Below are 26,321 nucleotides of genomic sequence, written 5' to 3' on the forward strand. Positions count from 1 at the left end.
AACCATGGAATGTAATTGATTTCTCTAACTTCAAGTAACCCTTGCATACCCACTCTCCCCTTCCCTCCGTCACTCAAGTCGTACCAGGTTCAAAGTCGTCTTGTTGAGTCTCATTTTCAATACCCATTTTCACCTTGACCACAGCTACCAATGGTCTGTTTCCTTTATCGTTACTTTTTTGTATATCTCGCATTCATTTGTTCTATATCTCTCATCATCGTCCATATCTCTCGTTCCTTTTCCTGACTCTCAATATGAAGAAGGATCTCGACCCGAATCGCCACCTATTCCTTTTCTCCAGAGATGCTGTCTGACCTGCTGAGTTACCCCAGCTTTTTGTGTCTATCTTCGGTTTAAACCATCATCCTTCTTACATGATAAATCATGCATGTGATGCATAAATTGTACATGTAATGTACATAACATAGACACATTCTTCAAGAGAGAAAAATCTTGCACTGAACAAGTGACTTTAATGTAAATTGGTGCAAAAATAGTGAAAAAATTGCACATGTATTCTGCATACATTGGACATAAATTCTACAAGACCGAGAGTAGAAAGAGACTGCAAAAGCACCCGACCTTGGTGTAAATCTGCAGTTAGTGAACGATGCCTTGATAGTGCAGGAGGTTGGTCGATGAGCCAGCGGTTCAGGGTCTTGATGGTTGCAGGATGGTCCGTTCCTGAACCTGGTGGTGTGGGACTTCAAGCTTCTGTACCTCCTGCCCGATGGTGGCAGCGAGAAGAGGGCATGGCATGGATGGTGGAGATCCTCCCCCTGACCTATAACCCCGACCCGTGTCCATCGCCCACGTGACCCCAACCTCTGCCCAGCTCCAACCCTGACGTCTTGCCCAAGTGACTAATCGTGGATTCTGCCCTCTCACCCATGACCTTCTGACCTCGCACTGACCTCGCACTTTGTCTTGGTGACCTGCTTAAAACCTCTGACCCTTAGTGCCTATCACCGTCTGTAACCTTCGACATCGTCATCGAGGTTAATTCCCGGGATGGAGGGACTGTCGTATGTTGAAAGAATGGAGCGACTGGGCTTGCATACTCTGGAGTTTAGAAGGATGAGAGGGTATCTTATTGAAGCATAAGATTATTAAGCGATTGGAAACGTTAGAAACAGGAAACATGTTCCCGATGTTGGTGGAGACCAGAACCAGGGGCCACTTTAAGAATATGGGGCAGGCCATTTAGAACGGAGATGAGGAGAGACTTTTTTTACCCAGAGAGTTGTGAATCTGTGGAATTCTCTGCCTCAGAAGGCGGTGGAGGCCGATTCTCTGGATGCTTTCAAGCGAGAATTAGATAGAGCTCTTAAAGATAGCGGAGTCAGGGGATATGGGGAGAAGGCAGGAACAGAGTACTGATTGTGGATGATCAGCCAAATGGCCTACTCCTGCACCTATTGTCTGTTGTCTTCGTGTGATTCCACCCCCAATGACCTCTGCCCTTGTCTACCCCTGCTTGAGCACCCCCCAACCCCCTCCGCCCCGTTCTGGTGCTGGCTATTCCGGCTCCTCCTCACTCCCCAATCCCTCACTCTATCTCACCTCCTCACCCCCTCACTCTACATCCACTCACTGCCCAACCCCTCACTCTACCTCCTTGCTTACTCACCCCACAACCCCTCACTCCACAAGCCTTCTGCTCTACCGCCTCAATCCCCCTCCCCCACCCTCCCTCCCCTCAGGACAAGGCTGGCTCCCAGCCCCCAACCCCCTGCCCGACTGGGAGAGCAGCTGGGAGATGAAGGGGGGCCCGCAGAGAGACAGTCGGCACAGGAGGGAGAGGGGCAGGTCAGGATCCGGGGGTGGAGGGCGGGAGAGGGTCATCTGTAGGGGGGGGGGGGGGGGTTGGGGGAGGAGGGAAGTGGCACAGTGGGGAGAGGGGAGGAAGGTGAGGGAGAGAAAAAAATATATCAGCACCCAAATAGTCACATTTGGAATGTTTCCAATAGAACGAGAAATGTGGTAAAATGTGTTTCTGTTGTCTGCTGTGTGTCAAAAGCGAGGGTGTGCAAGGTAGTGATGGAAGAGGGGAGTGAGGGGGAGGTATGGGAGTGAGGGGGAGGTAGGGAGGGGAGAGAGGGGGAGAGGGGAGTGAGGGGGAGGTATGGGAGTGAGGGGGAGGTATGGGAGTGAGGGGGAGGTAGGGAGTGAGGGGGAGTTAGGGAGTGAGGGGGAGAGGGGAGTGAGGGAGGGGGAGGGGAGTGAGGGGGAGGTATGGGAGTGAGGAGGAGGTAGGGAGGGGAGTGAGGGGGAGGTATGGGAGTGAGGAGGGGGAGGGGAGTGAGAGGGAGGTATGGGAGTGAGGAGGAGGTAGGGAGGGGAGTGAGGGGAGTGAGGGGGAGGTATGGGATTGAGGGGGAGGGGGAGGGGAAGAGGAGAGTGAGGGGGAGGTAGGGAGGGGAGAGGGGGGGAGGGGAGTGCGGGGGAGGTAGGGAGTGAGGGGGAGTGGGAGTGAGGGAGAGGGGAGTGAGGGGGAGCGAGGGAGAGGGGAGTGAGCAGGAGGTAGGGAGGGGAGGGGGAAGTAGGGAGGGGAGTAGTGAGGGGGCCACGCCAATGAGGTATGTGTGGCGGGGCCACGCCAGTGAGGTATGTGTGGTGGGGCTACGCCAATGAGGAGCCGGTACCTACCAGGGCCAGGTGCGGCACCACCTCCACCTCCAGGAAAGCCCGCAGAACATCAGTCAGGAGTGGCCCCTCCACGTCGACAGCGAAGGGGAAACACAGGAGCTGGCAGACACGCAGAACCAGCCACCACCCACAGTCCTGAGGCAGCTCCCCCACGGCCCCGAGCCTGTCAGAGACACAGGATAATGGCCCTGGAACACAGCTCACACCCACCACTCCACGGCACGATGCAGGGGAGCTGCAATGTGTGTGTACGGGACAGTGCGGGGGAGGGAGCTGCACTCTGTGTGTGACGCGACGATGCGGGGGAGGGAGCTGCACTCTGTGTGTGGGACGGCACGATGAGGGGGAGCTGCACTCTGTGTGTGGGACGGCACGATGAGGGGGAGCTGCACTCTGTGTGGGACGGCACAATGCGGGGGAGCTGCACTCTGTGTGATGGCACTACGCGGGGGAGCTGCAATCTGTGTGGGACGGCACAACGCGGGGGAGCTGCACTCTGTGTGTGACGGGTCGATGTGGGGGAGCTGCACTCTGTGTATGACGGGTCGATGCGGGGGGAGCTGCACTCTGTGTGTGACGGGTCGATGCGGGGGGAGATGCACTGTGTGTGTGACGGGTCGATGCGGGGGGAGTTGCACTCTGTGTGTGACGGGTCGATGCGGGGGGAGCTGCACTCTGTGTGACGGCACTACGCGGGGGAGCTGCACTCTGTGTGTGACGGGTCGATGCGGGGGAGCTGCACTCTGTGTGGGACGGCACAACGCGGGGGAGCTGCACTGTGTGTGACGGGTCGATGCGGGGGGAGCTGCACTGTGTGTGTGACGGGTCGATGCGGGGGAGCTGCACTCTGTGTATGACGGGTCGATGCGGGGGAGCTGCACTCTGTGTGGGACGGCACAACGCGGGGGAGCTGCACTGTGTGTGTGACGGGTCGATGCGGGGGGAGCTGCACTGTGTGTGTGACGGGTCGATGCGGGGGAGCTGCACTCTGTGTATGACGGGTCGATGCGGGGGGAGCTGCACTGTGTGTGTGACGGGTCGATGCGGGGGGAGCTGCACTCTGTGTGACGGCACAATGCGGGGGAGCTGCACTGTGTGTGTGACGGCACAACGCGGGGAGCTGCACTCTGTGTGACGGGTCGATGCGGGGGAGCTGCACTCTGTGTGAAGGCACAATGCGGGGGAGCTGCACTGTGTGACGGGTCGGTGCGGGGGAGCTGCACTGTGTGTGTGACGGCACAATGCGGGGGAGCTGCACTCTGTGTATGACGGGTCGATGCGGGGGAGCTGCACTCTGTGTGTGACGGCACAATGCGGGGGGAGATGCACTCTGTGTGTGACGGCACAATGCGGGGGAGCTGCACTCTGTGTGTGACGGGTCGATGCGGGGGGAGCTGCACTGTGTGTGTGACGGGTCGATGCGGGGGGAGATGCACTGTGTGTGTGACGGGTCGATGCGGGGGGAGCTGCAGTGTGTGTGTGACGGTCGATGCGGGGGAGTTGCACTCTGTGTGTGACGGGTCGATGCGGGGGGAGCTGCACTGTGTGTGTGACGGGTCGATGCGGGGGGAGATGCACTGTGTGTGTGACGGTCGATGCGGGGGAGTTGCACTCTGTGTGTGACGGGTCGATGCGGGGGGAGCTGCACTGTGTGTGTGACGGGTCGATGCGGGGGGAGATGCACTGTGTGTGTGACGGGTCGATGCGGGGGAGATGCACTCTGTGTGTGACGGGTCGATGCGGGGGGTGATGCACTGTGTGTGTGACGGGTCGATGCGGGGGAGCTGCACTCTGTGTGTGTGACGGGTCGATGCGGGGGGAGATGCACTGTGTGTGTGGCGGGTCGATGCGGGGGAGATGCACTCTGTGTGTGACGGGTCGATGCGGGGGGAGATGCGCTGTGTGTGTGACGAGTCGATGCGGGGGAGCTGCACTCTGTGTGTGACGGGTCGATGCGGGGGAGATGCACTCTGTGTGACGGGTCGATGCGGGGGGAGATGCACTGTGTGTGTGTGATGGCACAACGCGGGGGAGATGCACTCTGTGTGTGACGGGACGGTGATGCGGAACCACTGACCTCTGGTCCAGGTGATGCAGGAACTGCTCCGTCAACAGGTGACCGAGGGTTGTCAGGACGACGCTGGTGGGACTGGACATCAGAGCGATGCACTGGGACGGGGCCGCCGTGAAAACATGTGTAGCGATGGTGAGGAAGGCCAGGAACCCTGTCCCAGAGAGAGGGGTCAGAACGGCAGTGCTGTGGGGGAGAGCCAGGGGTGGGGAGAGAGAAGGGTGGTCCGTGGGGCAATGATGTGGGCGGAGAGGGAGAGGAAGAGAGGTGGTCAGTGGGGCAATGTGGTGGAGGAGGAATGGGAAGGAAAGGATGAGTTGGGAATCACAGGAGGGGGGGGGAGGAGAGGGTTGGAGCAAGGTAGAAAGTATGAGGGGGAGAAGGATGGAGAGGGTTGCAGCATGTGAGACGGATGGAAGTGCTAATATCAGACAGTTTGGGTACTGGACAAAATGGAGGATTTCTGCTTCTGTAAAACCTGCTTGTCATCTTTTGCAAAAGCTGCAAGACCATGAGGACCATGGTTCCAGAAAGTCTGTGGTCTGGGAAGGGGTTGAATAGAGTTTGATGTCCAGATGCCCTTTAATTGCTAATATGTATGAGATTTTGCAGAAGGAGCCAGGTCCTGTTACAATTGCATGCTTGGGATTGGTTGGGGAAATGATGGATTACAATAATAGTCTTCCCATCGCTAATTATGATTGGTCCAGTAGAGGGGCCACACCCAAGATGTTTACTTTATCTGGGATAATGTGTCCTTACTTAACAGAAGTGTTTCCCCCGAAGTGCTTTGTGTTGAAACTATGTTATGTGATATTATATGATTTGGGAACCGTCATTCAATGTATTCTGCAGTCCTTATCGATAATTGGCTTGTAAGGATTGCTCCCCTATGTATTTGCACGCCAAGGGTCTCTAAAGGTATGAAAGAGTGGGGGGCACATTGGTGTCTGCCAATCTTCTGGGGTGTGTGTTCTATTTGCACGAGGCTGTTGGGCTCGAGTAAGTGGAGACAAGGATCGGATCCGTGGTGTTGGATTAGGTATTGTCCTGGTATTGTGTAATAAAGAGAGTTGGATTTCCAGTGCTCGTATTCGGTGTTTGACTGAACCAGACTAAGGGGGGTAAGTTTAGGACCGGAATTACCGAAGTAGCAAGAGGGAGGGGGAAGGACGGAGGGAGGAAGAAGGATGGGCAGTAAGAGTGGACTCAGCAGAGGGGGAGAGCGAGGAAGGAGGGTGTCAGAATCATAGAGTAATACAGGCCCTTCCGCACAACTTGCCCACACCGGCCAACATGTCCCAGCTACTGCCCGCGTTTGGTCCATATCCCTCCAAACCTGTCCTATCCATGTACCTGTCTAAATATTTCGTAAACGTTGGGATAGTCCCAGCCTCAACTACCTCCTCTGGCAGCTTGGTCCATACACCCACCACCCTTTGTGTGAAAAAGTTACCCGTCAGATTCCTATTAAATCTTTTCCCCTTCACCTGAAACCTATTACCTCTGGTCCTCGATTCCCATATTTGGGGTAGGAGACTATGCGTCTACCCGATCTATCCCTCTCATGATATTATACACCTCAATAAGATCTCCCCTCATCCTCCTGGGCTCCATGGAATAGAGTCCCAGCCTACTCAACCTTTCTCTATAGCTCACACCCTCCTGGCAACATCCTCGTAAATCTTCTCTGTACACATTCCAGCTTGACAACATCATTCCTATAACATGGTGCCCAGAACTGAACACAATATTCTAAATGCGGTCTCTATACAACTGCAACATGACCTCCCAACTTGTATACGCAATACCCTGACTGATGAAGGCCAATAAGCCAAAAGCCATTTGACCACCTTATCTACCTGCGACTCGACCTTGAAGGAACCATGCACCTGTACTCCTTGATCCCTCTGCTCGATAACAACCTCCAGAGCCCTGTGTAGGTCCTGCCCATGATAGACTTCCGAAAATGCAACACCTCACATTTCTTTGTATTAAGTTCCATCAACCGTTCCTCAGCCTGCCTGGCCAATCGATCCAGATTCTGCTGCAATTTTTCACAAATAAACCACCCACTTTTGTATCATCAGCAAACTTGCTAATCTTGCCCTGTATGAACTCATCAAAACCATTGATGTAGAGTATTGATATAAATGACAAGCAGTAAGCCTGAGGCACACCACTAGTCACAGGCATCCAGTCCGAGGAGCAACCTTCCACCATCACCCTCTCTATATCTTTCTGTGAGCCAATTTTCTATCCCTTCAGCTATCTCTCCTGGGATCCAATGTGATCTAACCTTCCTGAGCAGCCGACCATGTTGATGAATGCTTGGCTAAAGTCCATATATACATACAGATCTGCCCTCACAACCTTTTTGGTCACGTCTTCAAAAAACTAATTTGTGAGACACGACCTTCCATGTACAAAACCATGCTGACTTATCCCTAATCAGCCCTTGCCCATCCAAATGCCCGTATAACCTATCCCTAAGAGTGCGGGGGAGGAGAGAGAGATGGAAGGACCGGGAGACTCACTGGAGGGGGAGAGGGGGGAGGGAGGGAGTGCGGAGGTAGGGGAGACGGAGGGGGGGGGGGGGGGAGAGGGGGGAATGCGGGGGAGGAGAGATGGAGGGGGGAGGGGAGACGGAGGTGGAGAGGATGGAGGGTGTGCGGGGGGAGGGGAGACGGAGGGGCAGAGAGGGGAGGGAGGGAGTGAGGGGAGACGGAGGGGCAGAGGAGAAAAGGGAGGGAGTGGGAGGGGAGGGAGAGGGAGTGCGAGATTAACCAAAGTGGAAGAGGGGGGGATGGAGGGAGTGCAGGGGGAGGGGAGATGGAGGGGGAGAGGGGGAAGGAGGGAGTGTGAGGGGAGACGGAGAGGCAGAGGAGGGAGGAGGGAGTGCGGGGGAGGGGTGACAGAAGTGGAGACTCACCAGACGGGGAGAGGGAGATCCAGTCGGGGGTGGGGGTGGCTCTGCCGGCTCGGGGAGTCTCCCCCTCCATGATGGGACGGTCCAGGGGGAGATGCAGAGCGAAAGCGACTCGCTGCCAGAGAGAGGGCCAGAGTTCAGAGTGCAGGAGATCGGCAGCGGCTCCCTGTGTGTGAGAGAGAGAGAGAGAGAGAGAGAGAGAGAGAGAGAGAGAGAGAGAGAGAGAGAGAGAGAGAGAGAGAGAGAGAGTGAGAGTGAGAGAGAGCAGGGGAGAGAGAGAGAAAGAGAGACAGTGCAGAGTCCGAGAGAGAGAACAGGGGAGAAAGGGAGCAGGGGAGAGAGCGGGGAGAGAGAGCAAGAGAGAGCGAGCAGCAGGAGAGAGAGTGCAGGGGAGAGAGAGCAGGAGAGAGAGGGGTGTAATGTATTCATACATATTCACGTGTATGTTAATGAGTTGGTCTTCAATATAAGCAGGGAATGCTGGGTAATAAAACTCTCTCGTGATCCAGGCAACCAGTGTGTAAGTCCAGTGCTTCATTCTGCCGTCAGGAATATAACAAAATTGGCGACGAGTACGGGATAGAGTTTGTGAACTCATCCTTGAAATAAAGTGCAGGACTGTTTTGCAACATGAGGTATTGTTTAACATTTTAAACAGCAAATATGGAGCTGTGTCGCAGTTATTTGTGAACTGGACACGATAAGCCGCAGATTCTTCCATGCATGGGACTGTTGTTTAAAACAGCAGCTGTACAAATCATCGAGAGTTTGTCAGGCTATCTCTATGTTGTGACTACGTGGCAAGATGCCGTCCTTGGGATTATATTGGATTTTAGACTGAGTTTTTTTTGTCCAGTTCCTCAAGCTGTATAGCCTTAGTACAGCTAAGTTTTAGGTGAATTGCTACACCAGAACAGACAGGAAATTGGGGTTTTTGAACAGACTTAAATAAAAAAGAACACAATGGCAGCGTCCACAGGCTACATCGGAAACCTTGGCACTTTCGACAAGAGTAGAGAGCTGTTCAGCTCCTATATGGAGAGAGCGAACATGTTTTTCACGGCAAACAACATAATGGAGATTAGTGGCGAAGGCGAGATAGTGACTGAAACAAATAAGGCCGTTTTCAAACGCATGAAAGCGATTCTGCTCACGGAGATCTGTCCTGAAGTGTACGGCAAACTCGTGAATCGCCTTGCGCCCATGACGGCAAAAGACATGCCATTCAATGACATTATGAAGAAGGAGGAGTACTTCAACCCAAAGCCTCTGGAAATTGCAGAAAGCTATAAATTCAGCACTAGAAACCAGAAGCAAAATGAGACAATCAATTGTTGCCTTGAAAAACGTAACTTTACACTGTAACTTTGGAACCTTTCTTGGACGCGCACTACGCAACAGATTTGTTTGTGGTCTAGTAGATGAACGGATTCAGTCCAAACTGATGAACACTCCAGATCTCACATTCGAGAAAGCATGCAAGAATGCTACCACAATGGAAATGGCATCAAAGAATGCTCGCGAGTTTCGCCCATCACGGACTGCAGTGGCCGTTTACGGTCACAAGGCAGCGCCTATGGCCAAACCAAGAGGTGAGTTCAGCCAGTTGTTATCGTTGCAATGGTCATCACTCATCCCAATTTTGTCAGTTCAAAATGGCCAAGTACTATAACTGCCAGAAGAAAGGCCACATCGCCTTAGCATGTCGGGCCAAGCTTAAAACAGGAAACCAACAATCTGCGGGAAACAAGCGACAACACCAGAAAGGAGGTCATAACTTGGAGATGAACCCAGATGGAAATGAACTTGGGTTGTACACCATTTATGCAACCAACATCTATAAGCCTACAACCAGCCAAGGCAAGAACTTTCAAACTAAACTAATGATCAATGAACAGTTAATCGATATGTGTATTGACACGGCAGCAGATTGTTCGGTCATGAGCAGAGACCTGTACGAAACAAAGTTCCCACAGACACCATTGTTTGAGAGTAAGGTCAAGCTGAGAACCTACTCGGGCGAAGTTCTGGAGACATGCAGACAAATGAACTGTAAAGTTCAGCATAATGGTCAGTCAGGAACACTGCTCATCATAGTGGCCAGCTACAGAAATAAACCAACCCTCCTTGGAAAGGATTGGCCGAGTAGAATAGAATTAGACTGAAAGAACATTTTCAGCGTTGATTTGTCCAAATCACATCTTGAAAACATCATGAGCAAACATGCAGACATTTTTGCCGACAGTTACACGGGAATAACAGGGTACTCTCCACACATTCGACTTAAGCAAGATGTGAGACCTTTATATTGTCGACCAAGACCTGTAACATATGCACTAAAGCAACAAGTGGAGGAAGAACTCGACAGGTTAGAGCGTAACGGAGTACTCGTGAAGACAGACCAGAGTAACTGGGCAACACCAACTGTGACCGTACCCAAGGTCGAAAAAACTGTTCGACTATGTGGTGACTACAAAGTCACAATCAACCAAGCTGTTGACGATGAACAATATCCGTTACCAACCTCGCAAGATCTGTACGCAGAACCTAGCGGAGCAAGAGTCTTCAATAAACTGGATTTGTCTCACGCTTACGCCCAACTCAATGTCGACAAGGAAAGTCAGCAGTACTTGACTATCAACATACATAAGGGCTTGTATTCATAAACAAAGCTGCCCTATGGTGTGAAATCCTCCCTGAAAATCTTCCAGTTTGTCATGGACAAAATGTTACAAGGCATTCCGCACTGTGTGTGCAACCAAGATGACCTACTGATATTCAGAGGGCATGGTAGAACATCTAGAAATCCTCGAGCAAGTTCTCACACGACTGGACTGGCACAATGTCAAGAGTCAAGAGTGTTTTATTGTCATATGTCCCGAATGGGACAATTAAATTCTTACTTGCTGCAGCACAACAGAATATGTTAGATGTGGCCCTTGTGGCTAAGGGGATCAGAGGGTATGGAGAGAAGGCAGGTACGGGATACTGAGTTGGATGATCAGCCATGATCATATTGAATGGCGGTGCAGGCTCGAAGGGCCGAATGGCCTACTCCTGCACCTAATTTCTATGTTTCTATGTCTATGTTTCTATGTAAACATTGTATATAATGGGGGAAGAGAAAAAAGTTCAATAAAGAACAAATATAGTGCAGTAATAATATAGTCTTTTGCAGTTCAGAGCTCAGAGCTTATTTGTCATTGTGTTTAATAGCCTGATGGCTGTAGGGAAGAAGCTGTACCTGAACCTGGACGTTACAGTTTTCAGGCTCCTGTACCTTCTTCCCGATGGCAATGGTGACATGAGTGTGTGGCCAGGATGATGTGGGTCTTTGATGATTTTGGCTGCCTTTTTGAGGCGGCGACTACGATAGATCCCTTCGATGGTGGGGAGGTCAAAGCTGGTAATGGACTAGGCAATGGTCACAACTTTTTGTAGTCTTTTCCGCTCCTGGACGTTCAAGTTGCCGATTCAGGCCACGATGCAATCAGTCAGAATACTCTCTACCTGTGGACGTTTAGAAGAATCCTCTTTGACATGCCGAATCTCCGTAATCTCAGGAAGTAGAGTCAAATGTCAAACTGCGACAAAGTAAATGTGCATTTGTGCAGTCAGAGGTGGTCTAGCTTGGACTCAAAGTAGACACCAACGGACTTCGCCCTGTGAAAGCGAAGGTTGAAGCAATAGTGAATGCTCCACAACCCAACAATGTGTCAGAGCTACGATCATTCCTTGGGATGGTGCAGTTCTATGCACGATTCCTTCCAGATTTAGCAACTGTGCTAAAGCCACTACATCATCTGCTACAAAAAGATGTGAAATGGACGTGGGGAAAGGAACAGCAACATGCATATGACATCTGCAAAGAAAACTTGACAAGTGACAAACTCCTTGTTCACTACGACACGACATGCGAGATGAAACTTGCTTGTGATGCTTCAAGTTATGGTGAAGGTGCAGTGATCTCCCACGTAATGAATGACGGACAGGAAAAGTCCATTGCATTTGCATCCCGCACCCTATCATCGAGTGAGCGCAATTATGCACAGATAGAACAGGAAGCACTCAGCATCGTGTACGGAATCAAGAAATTCCATCAGTTTCTTCTCGGCAGACCATTCACCCGTGACTGATCACAATCCACTACTAGGGATACTTGTCAGCTGTACCTTTCATGGCGGCATCAAGGATGCAGCGCTGGGCAATTTTGCTGTTCCAGTATGACCACAAGGTTGAGTAGAGAAGCTCCAAGTGCAACGCAGTTGCAGATGCGTTGTCCCGGTTGCTCCTTGAGAACTCTGAAGTGGGAAGTGAGAACTCAATCTATACACTGCATGTTGTAGATGATGACTTTCCAGTGACTGCAACAGAAATTGCAGCAAAAAAAGAGAAAGATACTGTGCTGAAGGGAGTCTATGAACAGACATTGAACGGTTGGACTGAAATTGTTAGTGGATTGAACTCAGTTCTGAACTCAGAGCTGAAGCCTTTCCATAATCAATGCCATGAATTATCGTGTCAGCAGGGATGCATTAACTGGGGTTGCAGAATGGTTGTACCAGGGTTTTTGAGAAACAAAATTATGAATGAACTTCATGCCGAACATCCTGGCAGAGTAAGCATGAAGTCAAATGCCAGAAGGTTTGTGTAATTGGCCTGGTATTGACAGTGACATCGAGTCACTGGTGAGCAAATGGAGCGTCTGCCAAAATTGCCGGAGTTAACCACCAAAATCACCACTGAGCATGAAGTCCTAATCCCTGACTTTTTATCTGAAAGTGAGTTGGAAGAGACCACTGTGATTGAAACACAAAGTTCTGACAAAGAAATAGATTCCTCCGGTCAAAGTCAGAGTACTAAAACAGAGCCAAACAAGCCAACATTGAGTCAACACCTAAACCTGTTACACCTGTTACTGTTAGACGATCAGGCAGGGTCCGTAAACCAGTAATCAGGTTAGGTTTGTAAGTTAAATAACTCACTGCATAGAGGGAGGGGATAGAGAGGGACGGGAGAGGTGGAGGGCAGAGGGGGGGGGGAGAGATAGGAGAGGAGAGTGGGAGGAGAGAGAAGGGAGAGGGGGGGAGAGAGGGAGGAGAAAGAGGGAGGAAAGAGAGGGAGAGACGGAGGAGGGAGAGGGGAGGCGGGGAGAGAGAGGGTGGAGAGAGAAAGTGGATAAGGGAGGAGTGAGGGGGAGGAGCGGGAGAGGAGAGAGAGCGGAGAGGGAGGGGAGTGAGGGAGGAGAGTGGGAGGAAGGGAGAGGGAGGGAGATGGGGAGGGAGGAGAGGAAGGAGAGGGAGTGAGCAGAGGGAGAAGAGAGGGAAGGAGAAAGGGGGAGGAGAGAGGGGGAGAAGAGGGGAGGAGAAGAGGGGAGGAGAAGAGGGGAGGAGAAGAGGGGAGGAGAAGAGGGGAGGAGAAGAGGGGAGGAGAAGAGGGAGAGGAGAGATGAAGAGGAGAGATGAAGAGGAGAGAGGGGGATTGAGGGAAGAGTGAGATAGGGGGAGGGATGAGAGGGGGAGTGATGGAGAGGGAAAGAGAGAAGGAGAGAGAGGGAGGAGAGAGAGAGGAGAGAGGGAGGAAAGAGAGGGAGAGGGGAGGGGAGAAGGGGAGGAGAGAAGAGGAGGGGTGAAGGAAGGAGAGAAATGGAGGAGAAAGGGGAGGAGACAGGGAGAGAGGGGAGGAGAGAGGAGGGTGGAGACATGAGAGGAGTGGGAGAGAGGGTGATGAGAGAGGTGCAGTGGGAGGAGAGAGGAGAGGAGGGAGCAGGCAGGAGAGAGGGTAGAGGGAGTGGCGAGAGGGAAGAGGGAGTAGAGAGGGAGAGACAGAAAGAGAGAGGGAGGGGAGAGGAGGAGGGATGGAGGGGAGAGGGAGGGGGAGGAGAGAGGGAGGGAGAGGAAGGAGGGGGAGGGGGAGGAGAGGGAGGAAAGAGAGAGGGAGGGAGAAATAGAGGGAGGAGAGAGGGGAAAGAGAGAGGGGAAGGAGTAGGGGAGAGAGGGGAGAGAGGAAGATGGAGGGAGGGGAGAGGGAGAGAGATGGGGAGGGAGGAGAGGGAGGAAGGAGGAGCGAGGAGAGGGAGGAAGGGAGGAGAGGGGAGAAAGGAGAGAGGAGAGAGGGGTGGGAGTGAGGAGAGGGAGGGGAGAGAGAGAGGGAGATAAAGGCAGAGGGATGAGAGGGAAGAGAGGGTGGAGAGGAGATGGAAGAGGCGAGTGAGGGAGGAGAGAGGGAGGGGTGGGAGGGAGGGAGAGGGAGAGAGTGAGGGAGGAAGGAGGAGAGGGATGGAGGAGAGAGAGAGGGGAGTAAGGGAGAGTGAGAGGGAGGAGATAGAGAGAGGGGGAGAGAGAAGGGAGGAGAGAGAGAGGGAAGAGGGAGGAGAGGGAAGTGAGGGAGGAGAGACAGAAGTGAGGGAGGAGAGACGGAAGTGAGGGAGGAGAGACGGAAGTGAGGGAGGAGAGAGAGGGGGAAGAGAGGGGAGTGAGGGAGGAGAGATGGAGGGGAGTAGGGGAGAGAGGGGATTGTGGGAGGGAGGGGGAGAGAGATGGAGGGAGGGAGAGGAGAAAGAGGAGGGAAGAGAAAGAAGGGTGAGGAGAGGGGGTGAAGAGAGGGGGGAGGAGAGAAGGGGAGGAGGGGGGTAGAGGGAGGAGGAGATGGGGTGGGGGAGATGGGGGTGGGGGGGAGGGGGTGGGGAGAGGGGGTGGGGGAGATGGGGTGGGGGAGAGTGGGTGGAGGAGAGGGGGTGGAGGAGATGGGATGTGAGAGAATGCCAGGCCTCCAGTGGATTCATACCTGAGACACAAACTGCAAGAGGAGGGTGAGTAATGCATCGAACCTGCCCAGGTGTCCCGGTGGGGTGATGGGAAGCTGCAAGACAGATACACAAACACAGTCACCTCATAAGACCGACCACAAGACAGATGAGCAGAATCAGGCCATTCGGCCCATCGAGTCTGCTCCGCCATTCGATCGTGACTGATCTATTGTTCCCTCTCAATCCCATTCTCCTGCTTTGTTCCAATAACCCTCGACACCCTTGCTGATCAAGAACCTGTCAATCTCTGCTTTAAAAATACCCAATGACTTGACCTCCACCGCCTTGTGTGGCAATGAATTCCACAGATTCACCGCTCTCTGGTTAAAGAGATGCTTCCTCAGTTCCAATGTAAAGGTATGTTCATTTATTCTGAGGCTGTGCCCTCTGGTCATGGATTCTTCCACTACTGGAAACATCCAACCTATCTCCACCTTTCATTATTTGGGACAGGACATTGATGGACACGGTCTGAAGAAGGGTCCCGAGAAATGTGACCTATCCGTGTTCTCCAGAGATGCTGCCCGATCCGCTCAGTTACTCCAGCACTTTGTGTGTGTTTTAAAAAAAAAAAACAACACCTGCAGTTCCATGTCTCCACATGTCCTCTAGATCAGAGAACAGGCCTGATGTCCATGGGCAACTGAAGGGGGCAGGGATTCACGCTTCACCCCCGGTACGCTTCTTCGGAGCTGAAGGATGCCGGGGCAAGGCCGACCTGAAGTTGGTGACCCACGACTTGTCAGGGCTGCTCCCCCAGAGAACATATGCACTGGCTTTGGGGGTGACCTGCTTTTATCAGGCAACTGAACCATCCTATCACTAGCTAGAGAGCGGATCTGACCTCCAATCCACCTCATTGGAGACACTTTGAACTATCTTTAATCATAATTTATTGAACTTTATCTTGCACTAAACTTTATACCCTTTATTCTGTATCTCTACACTGTGGACAGCTTGATTGTAATGTGTAGGAAAGAACTGCAGATGCTGGTTTAAATTGAAGATAGACACAAAATGCTGGAGTAACTCAGCGGGTCAGGCAGCATCTCAGGAGAGATGGGATGGGTGACGTTTTGGGTTGAGACCCTTCGGTCTCCCATCCCTTCTCTCCAGAGATGCTGCCTGACCCGCTTGATTGTAATCATGTAGTCTTTTTAGTGGCTGGATAGCATGTGACAAAAAGCTTTTCACTCTCCCTCCGTACACGTGACAATAATAAACTTGACACACTCCCAAGGTCCAGACACACCTCGTGAAGCTCCCACCTCACCATCCTATCACACACACTCCCGGTTCTGATGGCTGGGAGCATTTGATGATAAATTCCGCAAGGTGTTGTTGTGGAAGGGGAACAGACTCTGGAGCTCAAATCATTGCCGGACTTCAAAGGCTTTCTTTTAAAAAATATTTGCTCGATTTTTGAGGAATTTAAGTGCGCCTCTTCAAGAGTTGTAGGAGCGGCTGTAGCTGGCAGATTGGCAAGTGAACTTACAAACAGGGGAATTGAGATTTGGTTGAGTTGAGTTGAGTTTAGACACGTTTACAGAGGTCCAGTGAAAAGCTGCTAGCCCGTAAGCAGAAAGACAATACATGATTGCCATCGATCCATTTACTGTGTATAGATAGATACATGATAAGCAAATAACTTTTAGTGTGAGGTAAAGCCAGCAAAGTCCGATTAAGGATAGTATGAGGGCCACCAAAGAGGTAGATCTTCTGTTCTCTAGTTGTGGTCGGATGATTCAGTTGCCTGATAACAGCTGGGAAGAACCTGTCCCTGAATCTGGAGGTGTGCGTTTTCACACTTCTATACCTTTTGCCTGATGGGGGAGGGGAGAAGAGGGAGTGGCCAGGGTACGCCTGGTCCTTGATTATGCTGCTGGCCTTGCCGAGGCAGCGTGAGGTGTAAATGGAGTCAATGGAAGGGACGTTGGTTTGTGTGATGGTCCGGGCTGAGTCCACAATTTGCCACAATTTCTTGCAGTCTTGGATGGAGCTGTTCCCAAACCAGGCTGTGGTGCATCCCGAGAGAATGCTTTCTATGGTGCATCTGCAGAAGTTAGTGAGAGTTGTAGGGGACATGCCAAACTTCCTAAGGCGTTGGTGTGCTTTTTTGGTCGTTGCTTCAATATGAGTGGTCCAGGTAAGTTGTTGGTGATATTGACTGCTAGGAATGTGAAACTTTCAACCATGTCTACTTCGGCACCGTCAATGCAAACTGGGGTATTTGTACCGTTTCACTTCCTGAAATCCATCACGATCACTATTTGGATCGATGTAATGGTTATTTACATGAAAATCCTCCCTCTAACACCGATTTACCTAGCCCAGGTCAGTTTGTAAAGAGGAGATTCGCGGGGTTTTTTGCCAGAATGCTGGAGTTTTTCGAACAGACCCGCGGATGAAACCTTCGGAGCTGCAACTTTAACGGGGAAGATCGACACGGAAATTCCTTGTTTTTCTGGAGAATACTACTTTTAATAGACAATAGGTGCAGGAGTAGGCCATTCGGCCCATCATGGCTGATCATCCACAATCAGCACCCCCCGTTCCTGCCTCTTCTGGGTCTAAGTCCGTGCCTATGTGTCCCTGGGAAGGGAACACGCGGTGCCCACGAGGACTCTGGGAATCTTCTATGAACGGTAGACGCTGTGGGGGGGTGGGGGGTCCAGTACGTCGTGTTTACGGACGATACCAGTGTAATTTGATCATTGATTGATGTTTGTAAACTGCTCTCTGGCAGCATTGATTCTTCCAGTACGTATATTGTCATTATGAAATGAAGTGCAATTGTGTCTCTTTGTATATGTAAAAAGGAGTCAGACACAAGGGAGTGTGCAATCCCACATTACCCCATACCGTCCGGACCCGTCCCGTCCCGCACAGCCCCGTCCCGCACAGCCCCGTCCCGCACAGCCCCGTCCCGTCCCGCAGCCCCGTCCCGTCCCGCAGCCCCGTCCCGTCCCGCAGCCCCGTCCCGTCCCGCAGCCCCGTCCCGTCCCGCAGCCCCGTCCCGTCCCGCAGCCCCGTCCCGTCCCGCAGCCCCGTCCCGTCCCGCAGCCCCGTCCCGTCCCGCAGCCCCGTCCCGTCCCGCAGCCCCGTCCCGCACAGCCCCGTCCCGTCCCACAGCCCCGTCCCGTCCCGCAGCCCCGTCCCGTCCCGCAGCCCCGTCCCGTCCCGCAGCCCCGTCCCGTCCCGCAGCCCCGTCCCGCACAGCCCCGTCCCGTCCCACAGCCCCGTCCCGTCCCACAGCCCCGTCCCGTCCCACAGCCCCGTCCCGCACAGTCCCGTCCCGTCCTACACAGACTTGCCCCGCCCCACACTCACCGGGACGGCAGACATCAGCGTGATGAGGGCCGCTGGCAGGAAGTCCTCGAGGTGAAGCTCCAGCGCACAACCTCGAGAGGTCAACTCCATCCACAGGAGGGAGGCAGCACTCTGTGTGGGGGGTGGGAGGGGTGAGGAAGGCCAGGGGAGAAGCAGGGAGACAATAGACAATAGGTGCAGGAGTAGGCCAGTTGGCCCATCGAGCCATTCAATGTGATCATGGCTGATCATCCCCAATCAGTACCCCGTTCCTGCCTTCTCCCCATATCCCCTGACTCCGCTATCGTTAAGAGCCCTATCTAGCTCTCTCTTGAAAGTATCCAGAGAACCGTCCAAGTCACCCTGCATTCTCATAGCATCCTCCTCAGTCACCCAGCTTTGTGTCATCTGCAAATTTGCTATTACTTTGAATCCCTTCATCTAAATCATTCATGTATATTGGAAATAGTTGCAGTCCCAGCACCGAGCCTTGTGTTACACCACTAGTCACTGCCTGTCATTCTGAAAGGGACCCGTTAATCCCTACTCTTTGCTTCCTGTCTGCCAACCAATTTTCTATCCATGTCAGCACTCTACCCCCAATACCATGTTCCATGTACCCTAATTTTGCCCACTACTCTCCTATGTGGGAGATTATCAAATGGGAATGGGGGATGGAGGACCAGGGGACTGCCAGGCGAGAGGGAGGTGGACCAAAGGAGGGAGGGCCAAGGGAGGGGTGGACCAGGAGAGAAGGGAGAGGGATAGGGGGGACTAGACGAGAAGGGGAGGGAATGACGAAGGGAAAGAGAGGGGGAGGAGGAGACGAGGGGAGTGGGGAGAGGTGATGAGGGGTGAGAGGGGAAAGGAAAAGAGAGGAGGGAGGGTGGGGGGGGCCGGAGGTGAGGGTGGGAGGGGCGAGGGGAGATGCCGGGGGAGAGGGTGTGGGAGGTAGGACGTGAGAGGGGGTGACAGGGTGAATGGAGGGAGAGAAGGGGGTGAGTGTAGGGTAGACAGCGGCCCTCCCCTGGTGACCTCATCCCATTCTTCCCCTTCCCCCAGCTCCTCCTGCATGCCCCTCCTGCATGCCCCCATCCCCAATCCAATTTAACTCACCGTGTGAGCCGGAGACCGGAGCAAAATAGAGGAGATCATCCCAGCGGATTGTTGTAGTCTGGAACCACAGAGAGGGGGAGAGGGGTGAGAGAGGGGGGAAAAGAGAAGGGGATGGGGGGAGGGGCGAGAGGGAGGTGGATGACAGAGCGCGGGGGGGGGGGGGGGGGGGCTGAGGGAGTTTAGAGAGGGTGTTTACGAATGTACAATAAATGCCACATGCCCCACCTTCCCTGGGTGCAGGCCGGGATGGGGAGCGGCCAATGGAAGGGGTGAAGTGGCGAGGGGGGGAGGGGAATGCCGAGGGGGGGGGGAAGTGGCGAGGGGGAGGGAAGTGGCGAGGGGGGGGGGAGAATGTGGCAAGGGGGGGAGATGTGGGGAGGGGGGAGTAGTAGCGAGAGGGGGGGGAAGTGACGAGGGGGAGGGAAGTGACGAGGGGGAGGGAAGTGGCGAGGGGGAGGGAAGTGGCGAGGTGGGGTAATGTGGTGAGGAGGAGGGAAGGGGCAAGGGGGGGATGTGGTGGGGTGGGGGGGGGGGGGGGGTAGTGGCGAGGGGAGGATTGACCCCGACTCTGGGGAGGGAGGGAAGGAGGGAGGGGACAGGTAACTGCAGCTTTGGAGAGCAGGCAGCAATGCAATTATGTCACTGGGACAGTCGGCACAGATCAAGGGCTCGACCTCCTCCTCTCGAAACCGTCAGACGGGAGCGTGTGGAGCGCATCCCTGGATTGGGAACGCAGGGGATTCCTAAGGGAATCCACCAGACGGACGGGAGCCAAGGTGCCAACTCACAAGTCCGGGACACACTCCAGTTGTATCACCAGCACCGACAGCAGGTAGAGAGAGAGCTCCAGGTTGTGACACTGAACAGGGTCGTCGGGACTGACCTGTGGAGCAGAGAGAGAGGTGACTGGAGAGGCAGCACACATCCCCTGAAGATCCCATCGCCCCGTCCCAGAGGGCAAGAGGACAGTGTGTGTGACGTCCAGGCCTAGAGGGGTGAGGACGGTGTTAATAGTCTACATTGCCTGTAAAATGTACCTGTTTCTCCAGCATTGACAGAATGTTTTGCAGAACCTCGTCCACGACAAGCTGACAGGCGTCTCGACTGACGTTACAGCACGAATATAGGACCTGGGGAGGAGAGGAAGAAAGATCACAGAGCTCTCTCACCTTCACCTTAACTCAGGCGGATATCTGTATACTGACTGGTCTCTTACGGGGATATCTGTACAATGACCAGTCTCTCTTACGGGGGATATCTGTACTCCATCTGTCTCCATCTGAGCTCCGTACCTTCAGTGTGTCGAGTGTCAAGCCCGTGTCTTGTAACCCGTCGAGGAAGCCGCCTGTTCCTCGGCCGACCTCCTTGGCCAGGAGACGTTCAGTCACGTAGAGAGCCACCTGTAACGAGGGAGAGTGTGAAACGGCTCCAGTCAATGGTCCGATGACGGGGAACGAGGAGTCATTGCATGGGAGGGAGGTCTAGCTGAATGGTGCCAGAAAATCAACGTTACTCTCAGTGTCACAAAGACCCTGGAGCTGATGTTGACCCAGTAGGGGAAAGCCCAGGATCCACCAACCTGTCTTCATGGACGGGTCAGCGGTGGAGAGAGGCAACAGCTTCAAGTTCCTGGTCGTGCACATCCCTGTCCTGGGCTCGGTATCATACAATCATACAGAGTGGAGACAGCCCCTTCAACCCAACTCGCCCATGGAGATCACCATCTACACAAGTCCCACCTGCCCATGCTTGGCCCATAACCCTCTAAACCTGTCCAAATCTATATTAGTAACATTGCACTCGCAAGGCAGGGCGGGACACTCCAGGGTGGGAGGGATCATAGATCTTTGCTCCAGCGCTCGCGGTGAACGAGGAGTGGCAGCGGCTGCAGGACGCCCGGTGCCTGGTGCGGAGGCTGCTGCTGCGGGCCGAGCCCGGCGACTGGGCCTGAGCTGGAGCCAAGCCTGGAGCTGGAGTGAGGGCCGAGCCCGGGGCTTGGGATGGGGCCATGACCAAGAAGCCGCCGGTGAAACCAAGGACGAGCCTGGGTCCAGGGTCAGGGACGGTGAAGTCGGAACCTGCACTGGAGCCCAGGCAGTGGCCGAACTGACAGCTGGAGGCTGCCGCTGGAACCTAGGACGAGCCTGGGTCTATAGCTAGGGCTGGGTCGAGTACGAGAATCTGGCCAAGTTCCAGGCCCTGACGCTGCTCTACGACCTGGGTTGGTCCTGGGGCAGGGATTGGAAGTGAGGGGAAGAGGATGAAGGAAATGAGGAGGAGGGAGATGGGGTAGGGTCTCTACCCCCTCCCTCTCTGCCCCTCTCCCTCTCTACCCCCTTCCCCTCCCTCTACCCTCCCTCTCTACCCCACTTCCCTGTCTACCCCACCTTCCTCTCTCGGGAGTGGTGAGTATTGGGACCTGTGGATGAGTGGTGAAATATTGCGTTCTGGGACCAGCCCTCCCGTTATGCCGTGCGCCCCCCCCCGCCTCGCATTGGGGAACGGGACCCAACGGGTCCCACTTGGTCTAGTGTGTCATAAAAGTTGGGATAGTCCCTGCGTCAACTAACTCTTCCATCCGCTCATTCGGTACAGCCACCACCCTTTGTGTAAAAAAAGTTCCCCCTCCTGTCCCCACTAAATCTTTCCCCCTGACCTTAAACCTATGTCTGTTTCTCAATTCCTCAACTCTAGGCAAAAGACTGCATCACATTTACCTGATCTATACATGCCGTGATTTTGTACACCTCCATAAGATCACCGCTACCCTGCTGCTCCCCAAGGAATAAAGTCCAAGCCTGCTCAACCTCTCCCTATAGCACAGGCCTTCGAGTCCTGGCAACATCCTCGGAAATCTTCTCTGCACCCTGTCAGCTTGACATCTTTCCTATAACTTGGTGAACAAATCTGAACACAATGCTCTAAATGTGGTCTCACTAATATCTGATCAACTGTAACATGACCTCCCAACGTCTATACTATGCCAAAAGTCAATTTGACCCACCGATCTACCTGTGATGCTACTTTCAATGACTGTGGCATTTATGCAATCACTAAAGGAGATCGACAATGCCTCTAATTCCTCATTTTGACGAGATTCAATAAGTTGTTGGAAACTCTATCGAACGTCTCCAAGCAGTTGTAGCAAGATGCCGGCAATGGAGGGATTCACATTATGTGCAGACAGGTTGTGAGCAGGTCGTGGCATCATGTTCAGCACAGGCAATCATGGACCGAAGGTTCTTGTACTCAACTGGTCTATGTTGTACAGTTATATGGTAGAGAACAGAGTGAGTGGAAATGTCAGACTAGAGGGCACAGCTTAGGGTGAGAGGGCCAAAGTTTAAATTGGAAGGATGTCTTAAGCTGGAAAGATTTCAGAGAAGATTTGAGGATGTTAAAATCATAGAATCACAGTGTGGAAACAGCCCTTCAGCCCCAATTGCCCCAACGGCCAAGCATAGTCCACCTATCTGCATTTGGCCCAAATCCCTCTAAACTGTCTAAATGTTTCTTAAAAGTTGCAATAGACCTGCCTCAACTACCTCCTCTAGCAGCTCTTTCCATATACTTATCACCCTTTTACGTGAAAAAGTTACCCCTCAGATATTTATTAAATCGTTCCTCAGCTTAAACCCATGTCCTCTGGTTCTCAATTCTCCTACTCTGGGCAAGAGAATCTGCATTACTTGATTTATACACCTCTTTAAGATCACCCTCATCCTCCTGCAACTCCAGGGAATAGAGTCCTAGGCTTGCTCAAGTTTCTCCCATTAGCTCAGGCTCTCGAGTCCTGGCAACATCCTCGTAAATCTTCTCTGCACCCTTTCTTGTTTGACAACATCTTTCCTATAACATGATGCCTAGAATGAACACTATATGCTAAATGCAGCCTCACCAATGTCTTATGCAACTGCAACATTGTGTCGAATGGGATAGTGGAGGATGGAGTTAAAGGAAAAGGGTTTCTTAAATGTGTGAGCGTTAGAGACAGAGGGGTGTAAAATGAGGGTAGAAGCAATAGGTAGCAAGGTGAAAAGTAAAAGTGGTAGGCCGGCAAATCCAGGGCAAAAATCAAAAAGGGCCACTTTTCAGCATAATAGTATAAGGGGTAAAGAGGTTGTAAAAACAAGCCTGAAGGCTTTTGTGTCTCAATGCAAGGAGCATTCGTAATAAGGTGGATGAGTTGAATGTGCTGATAGCTATTAATGACTCTTGATATAGTGGGATCACGGAGACATGGCTCCAGGGTGACCAAGGCTGGGCGCTGAACATCCAGGGATATTCAATATTCAGGAGGGATAGACAGAAAGGGAAAGGAGGTGGGGTAGCGTTGTTGGTTAGAGAGCAGATTAACGTAATAGAAAGGAAGGACATTAGCTTTGAGGATGTGGAATCGATATGGGTAGAGCTGCGAAACACTAAGGGGCAGAAAACGCTAGTGGGAGTTGTGTACAGGCCACCTAACAGTAGCGGAGTTGGGGATGGCATCAAACAGGAAATTAGAAATGCGTGCAACAAAGGTAAAACAGTTATAATGGGTGACTTCAATCTACATATAGATTGGGTGAATCAAATTGGCAAGGGTGCTGAGGAAGAGGATTTCTTGGAATGTATGCGGGATAGTTTTCTAAACCAACATGTAGAGGAACAAACGAGAGAGCAGGCTATTTTAGACTGGGTATTGAGTAATGAGGAAGGGTTAGTTAGCAGTCTTGTTGTGCGTGGCCCCTTGGGCAAGAGTGACCATAATATGGTTGAGTTCTTCATTAGGATGGAGAGTGACATCGTTAATTCAGAAACAAGGGTCCTGAACTTAAAGAAAGGTAACTTTGAGGGTATGAGACGTGAATTGGCCAAGATAGACTGGCGATTGATTCTTAATGGGTTGACGGTGGATATGCAATGGAAGGCATTTAAAGACTGCATGGATGAACTACAACAATTGTTCATCCCAGTTTGGCAAAAAAATAAATCAGGGAAGGTAGTGCATCCGTGGATAACAAGGGAAATCAGGGATAGTATCAAAACAAAAGATGAAGCGTACAAATTAGCCAGAAAAAGCAGCCTACCAGAGGACTGGGAGAAATTCAGAGACCAGCAGAGGAGGACAAAGGGCTTAATTAGGAAAGGGAAAATAGATTATGAAAGAAAACTGGCAGGGAACATAAAAACTGACTGCAAAAGCTTTTATAGCTATGTGAAGAGAAAAAGATTAGTTAAAACAAATGTAGGTCCCTTGCAGTCAGAAACGGGTGAATTGATCATGGGGAACAAGGACATGGCAGACTAAAAGACTACTTTGGTTCTGTCTTCACTAAGGAAGACATAAATAATCTGCCGGAAATAGCAGGGGACCGGGGGGTCAAATGAGATGGAGGAACTGAGTGAAATCCAGGTTAGCCGGGAAGTGGTGTTAGGTAAATTGAATGGATTAAAGGTCAATAAATTCCCAGGGCCAGATAGGCTGCATCCCAGAGTACTTAAGGAAGTAGCCCCAGAAATAGTGGATGCATTAGTGATAATTTTTCAAAACTCTTTAGATTCTGGAGTAGTTCCTGAGGATTGGAGGGTAGCTAATGTAACACCACTTTAAAAAGGGAGCATGGATTTATGAAGGGTAAATCATGTCTGACGAATCTTATAGAATTTTTCGAGGATGTAACTAGTAGAGTGGATAAGGGAGAACCAGTGGATGTGTTATATCTGGACTTTCAGAAGGCTTTTGACAAGGTCCCACATAAGAGATTAGTATACAAACTTAAAGCACACGGTATTGGGGGTTCAGTATTGATGTGGATAGAGAACTGGCTGGCAGACAGGAAGCAAAGAGTAGGAGTAAACGGGTCCTTTTCACAATGGCAGGCAGTGACTAGTGGGGTACCGCAAGGCTCAGTTCTGGGACCCCAGCTATTTACGATATATATTAATGATTTGGACGAGGGAATTGAATGCAACATCTCCAAGTTTGCGGATGACACGAAGCTGGGGGGCAGTGTTAGCTGTGAGGAGGATGCTAGGAGGCTGCAAGGTGACTTGGATAGGCTGGGTGAGTGGGCAAATGCATGGCAGATGCAGTATAATGTGATAAATGTGAGGTTATCCACTTTGGTGGCAAAAACAGGAAAGTAGATTATTATCTGAATGGTGGCCGATTAGGAAAGGGGGAGATGCAACGAGACCTGGGTGTCATGGTACACCAGTCATTAAAAGTAGGCATGCAGGTGCAGCAGGCAGTGAAGAAGGCGAATGGTATGTTAGCATTCATAGCAAAAGGATTTGAGTATAGGAGCAGGGAGGTTCTACTGCAGTTGACCAGGGTCTTGGTGAGACCACACCTGGAGTATTGCGTAGTTTTGGTCTCCTAATTGAGGAAAGACATGCTTGCCATAGAGGGAGTACAGAGAAGGTTCACCAGACTGATTCCTGGGATGTCAGGACTTTCATATGAAGAAAGACTGGATAGACTCGGTTTGTACTCGCTAGAATTTAGAAGATTGAGGGGGGATCTTATAGAAACTTACAAAATTCTTAAGGGGTTGGACAGGCTAGATGCAGGATAGATTGTTCCGATGTTGGGGAAGTCCAGGACAAGGGGTCACAGTTTAAGGATTTAAAGGGGAAATCTTTTAGGAACGAGATGAGGAAAACTTTTTTCACACAGAGAGTGGTGAATCTCTGGAATTCTCTCCCGCAGAAGGTAGTTGAGGCCAGTTCATTGGCTATATTTAAGAGGGAGTTGGATGTGGCCCTTGTGGCTAAAGGGATCAGGGGGTATGGAGAGAAGGCAGGTACAGGATACCGAGTTGGATGATCAGCCATGATCATATTGAATGGCGGTACAGGCTCGAAGGGCCGAATGGCCTACTCCTGCACCTATTTTCTATGTTTCTATGTAACATGACCTCCCAACTTCTAAACTCAATGCTCTGACTGATGAAGACCAATGTGCCAAAAACTCTTTTTGACCTCCTTATCTACCTGTGATGCCACTTTCAACAAACCACGTACCTGTACTCCTAGACCCCTCTGCTCTACAAGATTCCCCAGAGCCCTACCGTTCAGTGTGTAGGTTCTGCTGCCAACGTTGGTGCTTCCAAAATGCAACACCTCACATTTCTCTGTTTTAAATTCCATCAACCCTCAGACAACCTGGCCAACTGATCAAGATCCTGCTGCAATTTTTCACAACCATCTTCACTATCTGCAATACCACTAATTTTTATATCAACTCTAAACTTGTAAACCATGCCATGTATATTCTCATCCAAATCATTGAAGTAGATGACAAACAGTGATGGGCTCAGCACCAAACCTTGAGGCACACCACTAGTCACGGGCCTCCAGTCCAAAAAGCAACCTTCCACCATCACCCTCTGCTTTTTTCCATGGCCAATTTTCTATGCATTCAGCTATCTCTCCTCGAATCCCATGAGATC

General features: G+C 52.0%; 1 protein-coding gene across 1 annotated transcript; it reads right to left on the reverse strand.

The window, feature by feature from the left end:
* Positions 1-433: 433 nt before the first annotated feature.
* On the reverse strand, positions 434-20,467 carry LOC116985005 (serine/threonine-protein kinase 36-like). The gene is made up of 10 exons (XM_033039364.1): positions 20,175-20,467; positions 19,920-20,012; positions 19,671-19,765; positions 18,883-18,940; positions 17,788-17,898; positions 14,436-14,510; positions 7,653-7,815; positions 4,727-4,874; positions 2,650-2,812; positions 434-1,845 (listed from the first exon to the last, which is right to left on the reverse strand). Exons 2-10 carry the CDS (start codon positions 19,932-19,934, stop codon positions 1,663-1,665), a joined length of 1,011 nt encoding a protein of 336 aa, XP_032895255.1. The 5' UTR covers positions 19,935-20,012; positions 20,175-20,467; the 3' UTR covers positions 434-1,662.
* Positions 20,468-26,321: the final 5,854 nt, after the last annotated feature.

Source organism: Amblyraja radiata, chromosome 21 (assembly GCF_010909765.2).
Source record: "Amblyraja radiata isolate CabotCenter1 chromosome 21, sAmbRad1.1.pri, whole genome shotgun sequence".
In the NCBI taxonomy this organism is placed as follows: Eukaryota; Metazoa; Chordata; class Chondrichthyes; order Rajiformes; family Rajidae; genus Amblyraja; species Amblyraja radiata.